Source organism: Squalius cephalus (genome assembly GCF_949319135.1).
Source record: "Squalius cephalus genome assembly, chromosome: 19".
Lineage (NCBI taxonomy): Eukaryota > Metazoa > Chordata > Actinopteri > Cypriniformes > Leuciscidae > Squalius > Squalius cephalus.
Window position 1 is genome coordinate 34823430 of NC_137140.1, and position 15712 is coordinate 34839141.

The following is a 15712-nucleotide window of genomic DNA, read 5'->3' on the forward strand; positions in this document are numbered from 1 at the left end:
GGGTTCAGATGACTAAAAAGGTTGTGAGGAGCACATTAGAAAACTGCAGGATGGTGTAATTCCACATGTTGGCCAGAAGATGTCGCTGTGTGTGCCAGCGGAAGTGACCTCATCTGCAGTATTTACACACACACCCTCACGACACACACGTCCACTGATGTCAGATAGACTGCACCTCCAGCTGGGTCACGGCGCAATGATTTACCACAGATGTCCCGATAGAGCGACGTTTAGGAGATTAATCGCAATTCGCAGTGAATAATCTGATGTTTAACGTAAGTGAAGCGCGCAGGCTAAGCGCTAGCATGCTAACACACTCACATGCATCTGAAATATCCTCCTAATACTGTCATGATGTATTGTAATGGCGTATGAACCCATTTTCAGGTTTATACTTGATTTTATTCTCAGTTTATTAATGCTGTGATAGGTCTGTGGGTGGGGATAAGAATGCTAGTCAAGACATTTGCATATTTTAAGTGTCGCACTGCATATTTGTGTCATTTGCTGATGTTTAAGATTGATGGTATGTGCCTCGTGTACCACAGACAGGTTCTAGGAGGACAGCTCACTGGGTTTTGTGTCACAGTCAGTGTTATTATCCTGACAGGTCCAAAGGGTGGGATTGTACCTGTTTGGCAGGTACCGGGTCCTTTTCCTTATCAACAAGCTTCTCTGTGTCAGGTATTGATTAAAGTCCTCAGTGTGACGAGCTGAGAGACATAATTATACCTGAGGTACTTTACTAACAGAAGAATATTACTTCATTCTTGTTTTCTGATAACACGGTATTATTTCTCTCTGCTGCTGAGGGGCGTGGTTAGTGAATGGGGCGTGGTTAACAGAGGGGCGTGGCTGCATGTGGGTGTGGCGACCTGTTGGATTGACTTTGTTGGGCGTGGCCACTGTAATGTTTTTGAAGAAATAGATGTAGAAAAATACATATTTAAAAAAATTGACTAATTTTCCTTGGATGATTAGTTGACTAATCAGTCCTAAATGCAAGGGTGTTTTATGTTTTATAATTAGACTGGTTTTTCTATGTCGATCATTTGTGTATTTAGGAGGCATTTACATTAGAGTGGAGAACTTTAAAGGCTACTTTTATCCCTAAAACTCATCTTTGATCACCAAAATGACATGCATTCAAGCTATTTTAAGGCATGAAGATATAACTCGACACCCATGCCTCATTTACTATACGCGATTCTATGAATATGCAAATGAGCCCCGCCTCCATGCACTCCCTCAGCTCAGAGATCTGATTGGTTGCAAGATATTTTAAGCACTATTGCTAAAAAAAATAATATATATATTAAAAAAAATATCAAAAAGCAGCCCAAATGGCTTGTACACTATATACAAGTCTTCTTGAAACCACACGAACACAAATTATATAAATTTATTTTATGGCACTTTTCCAAGATCCTCTCCAGTTGTGAGTATAAAGAAATAGTATATATATTTTTCTGATGGCATTGAAGAAAGAATTGTTCATTAGTTGTTCCAGCATGCAGAACAAAATTAATTTGATTAATAAAATAACACCAGCTTTCTGCTTTATCTGGTCATCTTCTGATATTTTGTTTAGTATTTACTTGCTTATTTGTTTAGAATATACAAAGTAAAGCGTGATGCCGACATGCACGTGATCATCTGTTCACTCGTCACAGAATTGCTTGTTCACTTCTGTCTTTCAGCTTCTTTTGCGTGAGAAAAGGACTCGTAAAGTCACAGTATCGCGGTCATACGACTGAAGTGCGGTGCTGTTAGACCAGCGGTCTGCTGTGTTTTACTGATGTGTCAGGAGATCTGTTGCTGTTTTAGCAGGAAAAGAGGATGTTTCTTCACATCTTAGCCTGACGCCGGCACGCACGTCTCTGCGAGCGAGACGCTTGAGCAAAAAGAGTGTGTTTCTCCACCTGTGGAGTGTTAAATGCAGCGGTTATGTTGGGTGTAAAGTGTAAGTCTGAGTGTGTTTCTGAGCATTAAGGATCTGTTGCTTCGGAGGAGAGTTCACCCAGTCGTCCAGAGGGAAAAGACGGACAAGTGTTTTCTGAGAGCTAATGAAGCGAGATTCGGGAACAGAACGAGATGTTTTTAAACATTAGTTCTAGGCCAGTGGTTCTTGACCTTCTTCACTCCTCTTGTCCTCTGCAATATCTGAAGTTCGAAGTTTCTGTACGTTATGTTTCATGATTCCTGAAGTTTTCAGAGCTGGATTTTTTTTTTTTTTTTTTTTTGCAAAACACTTTTAGACTTTGCAAACCATTTCTAGTCATTGTTTTTTTACTCATGATTGCCTACCTGATAAAAATGTTAGATCTTGACTTAACTACAACAAATCATTTTATTATTATTATTTATTTCATTCATTTTATTAATTCCAGGTGTAGAAATCTCGCTTTTAAAATTAAACAAACTCATGTATCCAGATTTTCTAAACCATCCTGAACTTTACAGAAAAAAAAAATATTGAGTGAAAAAATGAATGAATGAATTGAAAAAAAATTGTTTTGTCTTATTTTAAATGATTTTACGTTAATAATTACCCCGTGGTTGAGAATCACTGCTTTTAAAAGTGCTGAAATTAAGTTTTAGTTTTAAGCAAATGCATTTTTTTCTTTTTCTTTTTCAATACTGAGTAATTGACCTATAAATTGTGAACACAAAAGTCTTTATGTAACTAACCGTTTATGTTTCTCATAACTGATCTCAGGCTGCATTATATAACGCTGTCCTAATTAGGAATATGATCAGAGATTGCGTATGTGTTCACAACAAACAAAATGAATGAAATGACTTGAATAAAGGTTGTTTTTTTGTTTTTTAGCCGAAAAAGTTTCAGAGATCGAGCCAGTAAATGATCCGATCTTCCCATCGCTAATAAACAGCAGGAACATGAAGAAGTCTTGCAAAATGAATCAGTTTTCAGTGCTAGCTGGGTCAATAACTCATAGTTCAAGAAGTGTGTTGCAATCTATTATCAGAACAACTTTATGCACATCATCAGTGGAATCTGTTCTTTCATATTTGGCAATTTTCATTGATTTCGTCACACAGTTCCTTGGACTCCAGCAACTGGGATTTGTAGCTGCATTTTGTGATTTGATTTGATTCTCAGCTTGTGCTTTAAGAGGCAGTTTTTCACGTCCAGTCAGCCTGAGGCTTGATGAACACGCTGGTTACAGGCCAGACACTCAAAGCTCAAGCCAAGAGGCACAGCTGGGATCCAGTTCTCTGTGCTGTGAGTGTGTTTTACCAGAGTATCGACATATGTGCTAGTTTACGTCTTTAGCACGTCTACATATGTGCTAGTTTACGTACGTCTTTAGCACATCTACAGTGAGGAAAATAAGTATTTGAACACCCCTGCTATTTTGCAAGTTCTCCCACTTAGAAATCATGGAGGGGTCTGAAATTGTCATCGTAGGTGCATGTCCACTGTGAGAGACATAATCTGAAAAAAAAAAAAATCCAGAAATCACAATGTATGATTTTTTAACTATTTATTTGTATGATACAGCTGCAAATAAGTATTTGAACACCTGAGAAAATCAATGTTAATATTTGGTACAGTAGCCTTTGTTTGCAATTACAGAGGTCAAACGTTTCCTGTAGTTTTTCACCAGGTTTGCACACACTGCAGGAGGGATTTTGGCTCACTCCTCCACACAGATCTTCTCTAGATCAGTCAGGTTTCTGGGCTGTCGCTGAGAAACACGGAGTTTGAGCTCCCTCCAAAGATTCTCTATTGGGTTTAGGTCTGGAGACTGGCTAGGCCACGCCAGAACCTTGATATGCTTCTTACAGAGCCACTCCTTGGTTATCCTGGCTGTGTGCTTCGGGTCATTGTCATGTTGGAAGACCCAGCCTCGACCCATCTTCAATGCTCTAACTGAGGGAAGGAGGTTGTTCCCCAAAATCTCGCAATACATGGCCCCGGTCATCCTCTCCTTAATACAGTGCAGTCGCCCTGTCCCATGTGCAGAAAAACACCCCCAAAGCATGATGCTACCACCCCCATGCTTCACAGTAGGGATGGTGTTCTTGGGATGGTACTCATCATTCTTCTTCCTCCAAACACGTTTAGTGGAATTATGACCAAAAAGTTCTATTTTGGTCTCATCTGACCACATGACTTTCTCCCATGACTCCTCTGGATCATCCAAATGGTCATTGGCAAACTTAAGACGGGCCTTGACATGTGCTGGTTTAAGCAGGGGAACCTTCCGTGCCATGCATGATTTCAAACCATGACGTCTTAGTGTATTACCAACAGTAACCTTGGAAACGGTGGTCCCAGCTCTTTTCAGGTCATTGACCAGCTCCTCCCGTGTAGTTCTGGGCTGATTTCTCACCTTTCTTAGGATCATTGAGACCCCACGAGGTGAGATCTTGCATGGAGTCCCAGTCCGAGGGAGATTGACAGTCATGTTTAGCTTCTTCCATTTTCTAATGATTGCTCCAACAGTGGACCTTTTTTCACCAAGCTGCTTGGCAATTTCCCAGTAGCCCTTTCCAGCCTTGTGGAGGTGTACAATTTTGTCTCTAGTGTCTTTGGACAGCTCTTTGGTCTTGGCCATGTTAGTAGTTGGATTCTTACTGATTGTATGGGGTGGACAGGTGTCTTTATGCAGCTAACGACCTCAAACAGGTGCATCTAATTTAGGATAATAAATGGAGTGGAGGTGGACATTTTAAAGGCAGACTAACAGGTCTTTGAGGGTCAGAATTCTAGCTGATAGACAGGTGTTCAAATACTTATTTGCAGCTGTATCATACAAATAAATAGTTAAAAAAATCATATATTGTGATTTCTGGATTTTTTTTTTTTAGATTATGTCTCTCACAGTGGAGATGCACCTACGATGACAATTTCAGACCCCTCCATGATTTCCAAGTGGGAGAACTTGCAAAATAGCAGGGTATTCAAATACTTATTTTCCTCACTGTACATATGTGCTAGTTTACGTACGTCTTTAGCACGTCTACATATGTGCTAGTTTACGTCTGGATGTGATGTGCAACTCCACAAAGAAGCAGGTGGAGCTAAGATGAAAAATAGTTCATTGTCCCACTGCCTTCAAATGTGACCCTGGATCACGTCACCAGTCTCGAGTCGCACGGGTTTATCTGTGGCAATAGCCAACAATACATTGTATGGGTCAAAATGATCGATTTTTCTTTTATGCCAAAAATCATTAGGATATTAAGTAAAGATCATGTTCCACGAAAATATTTTGTACATTTCCTACCGTAAATATATAAAACATTTATTTCTGTGAGTGAATGCAGCACAATCGCCAACATAAATGTAGAACTTTAAAGGAGATTTTCTCAATGTTTACATTTTTTTTGCACCCTCAGATTCCAGATCTTCAAATAGTTGTATCTCGGCCTATAGTAACAAACCATACGTCAATGGAAAGCTTATTTATTCAGCTTTCAGATAATCTCAATTTTAAAAAAATTGGACTAGGGTCACATATGTGTTTGTTATTGACTTTCATTATTCACCTTGTTGCTGACATGTCTTTAAAAGCGGTTGTTTCTGTGTTCTGTCCAGTGTCGCTGAGGATGCGCGAGCGAGAGATGGCCGGTAACGGTGGGCAGGTCAGCGTCCGGCACTGGACGCCGAAGCACGTGGGCCGCTGGCTGCGCGAGGAGGGTTTCTGCGATTACGTGGACCTGCTGTGCAACAAACACCGGCTGGACGGGACCAGCCTGATGAGCCTGAGCGAGTACGACCTGCGCTCTCCTCCGCTGGAGCTCAAGGTGCTGGGAGACATCAAACGGCTGATGGTTTCTCTCAGGAAGCTTCAGAAGCAGAACCCCGACGTGTTGGAGGAGCTCGGCCTGTCGTACGACGGACACTCGCCTCAGAACAGTGCAGGTGCTGCTTCGGATTGTGATCTAGATTTGAGCTATTTGTGTGTGTTTTGTAGTTCTGATGTTGTTCAGGCAGAGTAACAGTGAGGCGCTTTCACACACAGCTAAAGTACAGCACAAGGGCTGCACGATATTGAAGAATATGCGATACGATAATGCTTAAAGTGTTTAAAAATAAACTTAAATTATCTTTAAAATATCTTTAAAATTATATAACCTACACGTGTTTCACATTCTTTTTATGATGAGAAAACATCCCTACAACTTCTGTTTAATAAAAGTGTTATTTTAACATCAGTGGGGTTTAGGGGTTTCAGGTTATTCTACATTAGGTTTATTAAACAACAGAAACTGAATAATCAAATGTAAAAATTTTGGATACGATTAATCGCGATTAATCGCATCCAAAATAAAAGTTTGTGTTTACATAATATATGTGTGTGTACGGTGTATAATTATTTTCTATATATAAATACACACACATGCATATATATTTAAGAAAAATGTGTTATTTATATGTAAAATATTTATATATAATATAAATTATATATAATATAAATATATATACACAGTATATACATGCAAATATTTCTTAAATATATACATGCATGTGTATTTATATATAGAAAATAATTATACACCGTACACACACATATATTATGTAAAAACGTTTATTTTGGATGCGATTAATCGCGATTAATCGTTTGACAGCCCTAGTAAAAATAAAACACTGCTTAGTTTTCACTGTATGAATTAAATATACTGATTCTTATTAAAGCTACAAAAGTTATTCAGCCGAGAGCAGTGAGTGATTTTCTCTGTCTTTTGTTCATGACCGCAGTTATTGCAAGCCGTTGCGATATTCATATCACGATATATACATATGCGATATTTCGATATATTGTGCAGCCCTAAGCACAATGATTTAAATTCCCCCTGTAGTCAATCGTTTTATCCTTTAAACTCATAAAAAAATACATATTTAAGCGTTTTTTTTCCCTTGGGAAGAAAATCTTCATGCCTTAAAATGTAACTCGACAGCCATGCCTCATTTAGTATGCACGGTTCTATGAATATGCAAATGAGCCCCGCCTCCACTCACTCACTCACTCAGCTCAAAAATCCACTCGTTGACGATCACACGTTGATCTGATTGGTTAATGTGGAATTTGCGGCGGTTTCTGAGTTCTGATTTGTTAGCGTTAGACAGCATGCCTAAAAATTAAACCAAAATTAGCATAAAAATAGGCGTGTTTCTGATATTTAAATATCGTGTTTACTATTTACCTATTTAAAATATGCCAAGTAAAGTCTGAAACGGGTATAGTTTGTGTATTTGGTGGTGTTCAGGTGGAGTGGACTGGTTGTGTAACGGTGAATCTGTGCGGGACTGCGATGGCGTTCTGGACGCGTTGAACGGCGACCAGTATCACCAGTACAACAACGGCAAATACAAGCAGCAGCCGCGGAGACTGGACCCGGAGTACTGGAAAACCATCCTCAGCTCCGTCTACGTGGTCTTCGTCTTCGGCTTCACGTCGTTCGTTATGGTGATCGTCCACGAGCGAGTGCCGGACATGAGAATGTACCCGCCGCTACCCGACATCTTCCTGGACAGGTGAGTGTGTGCTGATGTGACGCCTGTGGGTTTAATGCCACAGTTTTAGTTAGTTATTAGTTATTTAATAGACTTGTGTCTATGGTGACAAACACATGTTTAACACAGGACCATCGCTAATGTGCAAAAGTCTGGGGTCGATAAGGGGTCGGTCTCTTCTGCTCACCAAGGCTGCATTTATCTGATCAAAAATACAGTAAAAACTGTGATATTGTGAAATATTATTACTATTTAAAATAATGGTTTTCTATGTGAATATATAGTAAAGTGTAATTTATTCCTGTGATCAAAGCTGAATTTGCAGCATCATTACTCCAGTCTTCAGTGTCACATGATCCTTCAGAAATCAGTATAATATGAGGATTTGATGCTCAAGAAACATTATTATCAATGTTGAAAACTGCTTAATATTTTTTTGGAAACCGTGACAAATTTGTTTTCCTCTGGATAATTTAATGAATTTTAAAGTTGCAACAGTTGTATAAAGCCAGCCAATCACATTGCAGTTATTGATTTAAGCTAGCATTTTCCTTTTTATTTGTGTGCAACAATGTGCATCAAATGGACGTATTTTTTATTTGTATATATATATATATGTATGTATATATATGTATATATATATATATGTATGTATATATATATATATATATGTATGTATATATGTATATTTGTAACATGTATACGTTTCAGAGCTGCGTTTCCCAAAATCATCATAAACCAATTGGCTTTACTGTTCTCTATGATCAGCCGAGGCTTCTGGGAAAATTCTGCTTTAGAAGCTGCTTTAACTATATTTTAGTAGTTTGTGAGTTGGTTAAAAGCTAATTAAATCATACAAATGTAAAATTAACATACCTGCATGTCATTAAAGCAATAACCCCCCAAAAAGCCGTGAATTTAAAACGGCTAAGGGTCGTCGTAAGGCACAACGTTTCATAAATGACCATGAACTGTCATCAGAGAACCGTGTTCATCTAAATCACCTTTTTAACCCACTGGAGCTTTTCGGTCACTTTTGACCGGGAAGAGAGCGAGTGTGACTCCCACATGAGGAGCACCAGAGGGTTACGCTAACTCAGGGCAAATACAGAAATGTTGAGGGTTTGACTACTACATTTTTTAGTTACCAGCCATTCAGAACTTCTACTAGCCAAAGAAAAAGGAGGAAGAAATGAACCAGATTAACTACGTCACATCTTATATTAAAGTTTAGATTTCATACATTAATTTCTTATTCAAACTAAATCATGTCATCCAGAAATCTCCTCCTTTCCTCATTCATTCTCATCTTTTTTTTTTTTTTATTAACCAAAAAAGTGTTTTAGATGGACAGATCAATCCATTACAAAGAACATGTAGGATGTTGGAAAATAGCAATGTCTTTCCTGTTAACCAAATGCTTTTTAATTGTCTCTATTGCTTCAATACCAGTGAACATGCGCGCCGTTATTTGTTGCGTAGTGACGTGTGTGTTCAAGTAAACCAGATATGAGCAGATTCTGCACAATACACTGTATTTAATACACCATGACGACTCACGAGTTGAGTATTTGTGTTAAAACCGTACATGGTTTACACAAACTTCCCCAGCAACATGTTAACACGCCAAATTGGCTGGTGATTTGACAGCGTTACCCGCCAAAGTTCATTTTTACCCGCATTTGGCAGGTTGGCGGGTGTTAATTTCAAACCCTGGTTAAGACTAGGCAATATCAAGATGACAGATCTCAGTTGTTGAGTTGTGACCTGCTCTAATGCCCTCTAACATGATGACGATTGAGGGTTTGTGGCAGCAAAAATAACCATAACCGCTCTTATTTTGAGTTGCACCCGTTAGACTTTGAGGTTTGTGGTTTCCTGTTGATGACAATGTTCACCATCATGATGGTTAGAGGACACCGCTGAAGATGGGCATGAAAACACAAAATAGCTTCTGTTTGGAAGAGGATTTGTGTTTTCTCTTTTTGACCTCCCGCCTGGTTCTCTTCTCCCTACAGTGTACCCAGAATCCCCTGGGCTTTTGCGATGGCTGAGGCCTGTGGTGTGATCCTGTGCTCGATGTGGCTGCTAGTTCTGCTGCTTCATAAACACAGGTAACACACATGTGCACACACACACACGACAGGTAATCCACATGTTGCATATCATTTTTGCTTAAATACTTTCTTGTAATCCAGGTTAAAATGCACGCGTCTACGCTAGTCATGGGCGTTTTCGAAACCTTCGCGAATCATTTGTTTTCGAACCAGTGATTCTGCCAAAGTCACGAGGCTTCGTTTTGTTATAACATGTGAACCCATGAACCAAAGTCTATATGGTTTAAGTTATACATGTGTAGATATTTTAATGACACATTTGTATAATAAAAAGAAGTCTCTCGTTGGGCTGATTAACCTAAACAATTTAATAAAATAACTCGTATTATAAAGACACTTCATAGTTAATGGTATTAAATGATTTGGTGATTGCATTTAATATATTACACTTTAAATAAAGGTGTTTTTCTGCATGTTTTCAGTGCATTTACTCTGTTCTGACCAGCATGTGGCGTTTCAAGCGCTTCAGAGTCATTTTACGTGAATCAGTGAATCATTTTGCGAAGGAATTGGTTCAGTTGATTTGAAGTTTAGAAAATTCTCCCATCACTAGTGTACGCTGTATGATTGTCTACGTCTTAGACAATTGTCAGGCATCATAAAATAATTTTAATTTCAAGTATGTGGGGTTTTGTAAGGAAGCTCGTTTCCGCCACAGAGTGAAAAATAAAAAAGGTAATTGCGACTTTTTATTCTCACAATTCTGACTTTTTATCTCAGAAATGCGTGATATAAAGTCGCAATTGCAGGTTATAAAGTCAGAATTATGAGATATAAACTTGCAATTGCGAGAAATATACTTGAAATTGACTTTTTTTCTCAGAATTGCATGTTTATATCTCGCAATTCTGACTTTATAATACACAATTGGGAGATATAAAGTCAGAATTGCATGATATAAAGTCGCAATTGCGTGTTATAAAGTCAGAATTGCAAGATATAAAGTCAGAATTGCGTGAAATAAAGTCGCAATTGCGAGAAAAAAAGTCAGAATTCAATCGCAATCGCGACTTTATTTCACACAATTCTGACTTTATATCATGCAATTGTGAGAAATAAAGTCAGAATTGCGAGATGTAAACTCGCAATTGTGAGATAAAAAGTCGCAATTATCTTTTAAAATGTTTTATTCTGTGGCGGAAACAAGCTTCCATGGTTTTGGGTCCAAATAAAGTCATTTTAGAGTTGGAAAAGTCGTTATATTTCGTTACATTTTCTCCTGTAGAATAATATGCACCAAGGAATTGTGTTTTGAGAGACATGGGCTCGTTTCTCTTGAATCATGACAGCGTCTCGTCACCCGACGGCCCTGAGAATCCTCTCTTATCCCTGACGCACTTGCACGTGTGTGTGTGTGTTTCAGGTCGATCCTGTTGAGGCGGTTGTGTAGTCTGATGGGGACGGTCTTCATGCTGCGGTGCGTCACTATGTTTGTGACGTCTCTGTCTGTACCGGGTCAACACCTGCAGTGCACTGGGAAGGTACAGACACTTTATGATTTAATCAATTATTAGCTTTTCGTCAGCGCTGAGGTCATGGGTTCATCTCCCAGTGATCGTGTGTATGATTAGATGTTTGTGTTTCTTGAATGCGACGTAAATCACTTTGGATAGAAGCACCTACCAAATGCATAAATGTAAATTGTGACAAGCTCCGCCCAAGATGCGAGAAATGTTGATTAAACGTATGTGGTTCATTCAACACAACACCAAAATGCTTAATTCAATTCACAATTATTTGTATAGCACTTTTCACATTACATATCATTTCAAAGCAGCTTTACAGAAATTTGCATTACGAGTGATAGATGATCTGCAGAATTTCAGCGATGCACATTTACAGATCATGCAGTTCGCTAACAATGTATTCATTTAAGGCAGAAACTTTGAGCTCATTGAAGTGAGCATTACCAGTTGATTACAATATATGGAAAACTTAGCATTGATGCATGTTTAGAGAAAAAAATACTTTGAAAACTGCAAATGTTGCAAGTTGCATTTTTTTATTTGCAATATTGCAAATATTATTTTATATTATACTGATAAAACACATTTTTTTCCTCAGTTATTATAGTTTTTATTCTAATGTCATCAAAAATAAGCATTAAACAGCTTAAAACCAAAACATCAACAATTGCCATAATGTTAAAACACTTAATTTTACATTTACATTACATTACATTTACATTAATTTTAGTGTCCTTGTTACATACAGTACTGTGCAAAAGTCTTAGGCATGTTAATACCTTCCTAAGAAACCTTCCTGCAAAGCTACAGTACTGTGAAAAGCACTGGCACTTGTGTTAAAATGCTGTAAAGTGAGAATGCCTTCAAAAATAAAATCACAAATTGAATTTATTTATGATTTAACTTCTATTAACTAATTCAAATCAATATATGGTGTAACGACCCTTTGCGTTTAAGACGGCTTTTGTCCAGGTACACTTGCGCATAGTTTTTCAGGGAGCTTTGCAGGAAGGTTTCTTCAAGCATTAACATGCCTAAGACTTTTGCGCAGTGCTGTATATACTTACTGTAGTAATAATATAAATTATGCATAATTACATGCAACTAACCCTCAACCAAAGCCTAACCCTATAATAAGTGCATGTATAATTACAGTAACAAGGGCACCTTAAAATAAAGTGTAACTTGTTTTTTTTGTGTTTTTTTTTTTTTGAGTGAATGAACCGGACAAGAAATGTTGATTTAAATGTATTGTTCATTCAATACCAAAAAGTATAGATAAAAATAGATTATTTGCTGTAATTCTGTTCTTATGCTTATTAGACTATTACACCATTAACTTGGCAATATGTTCCCTGCAAACTCTATTGAAAATGAAGAAATTTTCCCAAATCTCTGTATTAGTATGGTTCTTTCCGTATGTATTTATTTGTCTCTCTCTCTGTGTGTGTGTGTGTGTGTGTGTGTGTGTGTGTGTGTGTGTGTGTGTCAGATATACGGGGACATGTGGGCGAAGCTTCAGCGTGCGGTGGCCATATGGAGTGGGTTTGGAATGACTCTCACTGGAGTTCAGACGTGTGGAGATTACATGTTCAGCGGACACACCGTCGTTATCACCATGCTCAACTTCTTTCTCACTGAATGTAAGTGTGTACACACACACACACACACACACACACACACACACACACACACACACACACACACACACACACACACACACACACACACACACACACACACACACACACACACACACACACACACACACACACACACACACACACACACACACACACACACACTCTCTCTCTCTATCTCTCTCTCTCTCTCTCTATCTATCTCACACGCGCACACACACAGACACACGCACAAACACATACACTCACTCACTCTCACTCACACACACACCCTTTGATTCCTGTTTGTTTTCTGTGGAGGAGGCATGTGACGGCATTAAATTTTCATATCACAATAATTACTGAAGCTTTTATCATGGAGGACTTGCTTGTTGTCCTCCTAACAGGTTTAACAACTATTTTCATATAACAAAAAGACCTCTGAACATTTTTATATATATATATATATATACAGTAGAACAATACACAAAAATGTATAACAAATGTTTCATACAGATTAAAGTGAAAAAGAACTCCAAAGAACATTTTAATCGGCTGATGTAAAAGTTTTCTTAAAATGTTGCATTCTAAAAATCGAAATAATTCATAAATGAGGAATTACCGTATTGTTCCGAACATCAGACGATGTTTTTGTCTTGGAAATGCATCTGAAAAAATGGGGTCGTATTATATCCATGGTCTAAATTTTTAACATGTCAATAATCTGAGTAGAACCAGTGTTTCCCCCAGGACTGATAAACACAGCGGAGCCATCGAACAACTCTCATGAAGAGCCCAGAAACACAGTGTGTCAGAGTGTAATGTTACAAAAAGCCGAGCCCAAAAATACGAGTCTTAAAGGGGTGGTTGATTATGATTTCTCTTTTCTAACTTTAGTTAGTGTGTAATGTTGCTGTTTGAGCATAAACAACATCTGCAAAGTTACAACGCTCAAAGTTCAAAGCAAAGGGAGATATTTGCTTTTACAGAAATCACTTTTTAAGGACTACAACAAACGGCTGGTAGAGACTACACGAGCTTCCTCCCAGGTTAGTGACATCACCGACCCTAATATTAACATAATCTCTCTCTCCTCTCTCTCTCTCTCTCTCTCTCTCTCTCTCTCTCTCTCTCTCCTCTCTCTCTCTCTCCTCTCTCTCTCTCTCTCTCTCTCTCTCTCTCTCTCTCTCTCTCTCTCTCCTCTCTCTCTCTCTCTCTCTCTCTCCTCTCTCTCTCTCTCTCTCTCTCTCTCTCTCTCTCTCTCTCTCTCTCTCTCTCTCTCTCTCTCACTCACAGATACTCCGCGCAGCTGGAACTTCATCCACACGCTGTCGTGGGTCCTGAACCTGTTCGGCATCTTCTTCATCCTGGCGGCTCACGAGCATTACTCCATCGACGTCTTCATCGCGTTCTACATCACCACCAGACTCTTCCTGTACTACCACACGCTGGCCAACACGCGCGCGTACCAGCAGAGCCGCCGCGCGCGCATCTGGTTCCCCATGTTCTCCTTCTTCGAGTGCAACGTCAACGGACCCGTGCCGAACGAATACTGCTGGCCCTTCACCCGACCCACGCTCCTCAAACGCCTCATACGCTGACGACACACACATCTGTACTGTGATTCTTGCGTTGCCATGATGTAGAGGAGGCCAAACCCGACTCCATCATCAACACAGCGTTTTCCCCAGTAGATGTCGGGCTTTAAAGGGATTTCTGTGGCCATTACTGTGGATAACGGCTCATTTCTCCATTATGGGAATGAGAAATCAGTTCATTCTTTCATTTTATGTCAGACACTAAAACTACTAACTGGAACTCTAGAAGTCTTGCTTTTCCCGCTGACAGGGAAACGTTCAGGCCTCTTAAAATGGTTTGCATTAATCGGCAGTATTCATTTCCCCTAGTTTCATAATAGTAGACGCTTGATAATGTAAATTCCTCATTTCTCCCAAAGACATTTCAACATTTAAAGGAACTGACATGATCAACCTTTGAAGCAATATTGAACATCTTAACGCTCTGTAAAGATCTTCGTGTGAAACCGTATGGTTTTAATTCTACTATGATTGTTGCATAGGTCTTATTGCCATTTATTTTTGCTATTTTCATAGTGCGGATTTTATTTTGGCAGTATTAGTATCTGTGTAGAATGACAAAATGAAAATGCTGTGTTTAAGACTTAAAATTGTCTCCTGTATTTGAGGGAATCTCACAAAATATGGCAAGGTCATATTTCACAAAAAAAATTATTTTATATATATCTAAAATATAATATAGGGCGATTTTCTGTTCCTTTTTTTCATGTGTTGTATAATTTAATTAGGTGATTGTAAGTTTAAATATTGATGATTACAAGCTTGGTGGAAATGCAATTAATTACAGCAAATTGTGCAATTAATTAGTTAATTTTTTTTAATAGATTCCCAGCCCTAATATCTATATATATATATATATATATATATATATATATATATATATATATATGCACACTCACAGTATGTTATATAAATAAAAAGAATATATATATATATATATATATATATATATATATATATATTATATATACACACTTTTTTGCATAAAGAATCTATATATATATATATATATATATATATATATATGCAAAAAGGTTTGTATATATTTCATTTTCATGAAAAAAATTAATTGATATAATATTGTGTAATTTGTACTGCTTATTTTTGCATTATGACATTGTTTTGCTATTATTTATTATTATTTTGTACTTTTCAATGGCTATTCTAATGAGGTTTTTAAAAAGTACTGTAATGCAATTATTTTTATTTTAAACAACATGAATTAACATCAAGACAACAAACATTGCAAGATAACACTTTACAATAAAGTTAATTCGTTAATATGAACTAAGAATGAACAATACTTCAGCATTATTAATCTTAGTTAATGTTAATTTCAACATTTACTAATACGTTATTTAAAATCAAAGGTTGTATTTGTGAACATTAGTTAATGCACTGTGAACTAACATGAAACAATCAA

At 37.8% G+C, this 15712-nt stretch overlaps 1 protein-coding gene across 1 annotated transcript; it reads left to right on the forward strand.

The window, feature by feature from the left end:
- The first annotated feature begins 103 nt into the window (after positions 1-103).
- LOC307146873 (sterile alpha motif domain containing 8) lies at positions 104-15124 on the forward strand. Its single transcript, XM_079851199.1, has 7 exons — positions 104-275; positions 5570-5896; positions 7243-7510; positions 9508-9603; positions 10970-11087; positions 12565-12715; positions 13988-15124. The coding sequence occupies exons 2-7, from the start codon at positions 5581-5583 to the stop codon at positions 14290-14292; spliced, it is 1254 nt and encodes a 417-aa protein (XP_079707325.1). The 5' UTR covers positions 104-275; positions 5570-5580; the 3' UTR covers positions 14293-15124.
- Positions 15125-15712: the final 588 nt, after the last annotated feature.

Bases quoted from the DNA above. Each gene is read 5' to 3' on its own strand.
- LOC307146873 (XM_079851199.1), top strand. From the start codon at position 5,581: ATGCGCGAGCGAGAGATGGCCGGTAACGGTGGGCAGGTCAGCGTCCGG. The intron at 7,511-9,507 runs GTGAGTGTGTGC...TTCTCCCTACAG, and splicing joins CCCGACATCTTCCTGGACAG to TGTACCCAGAATCCCCTGGG. The intron at 12,716-13,987 runs GTAAGTGTGTAC...TCTCACTCACAG, and splicing joins CAACTTCTTTCTCACTGAAT to ATACTCCGCGCAGCTGGAAC.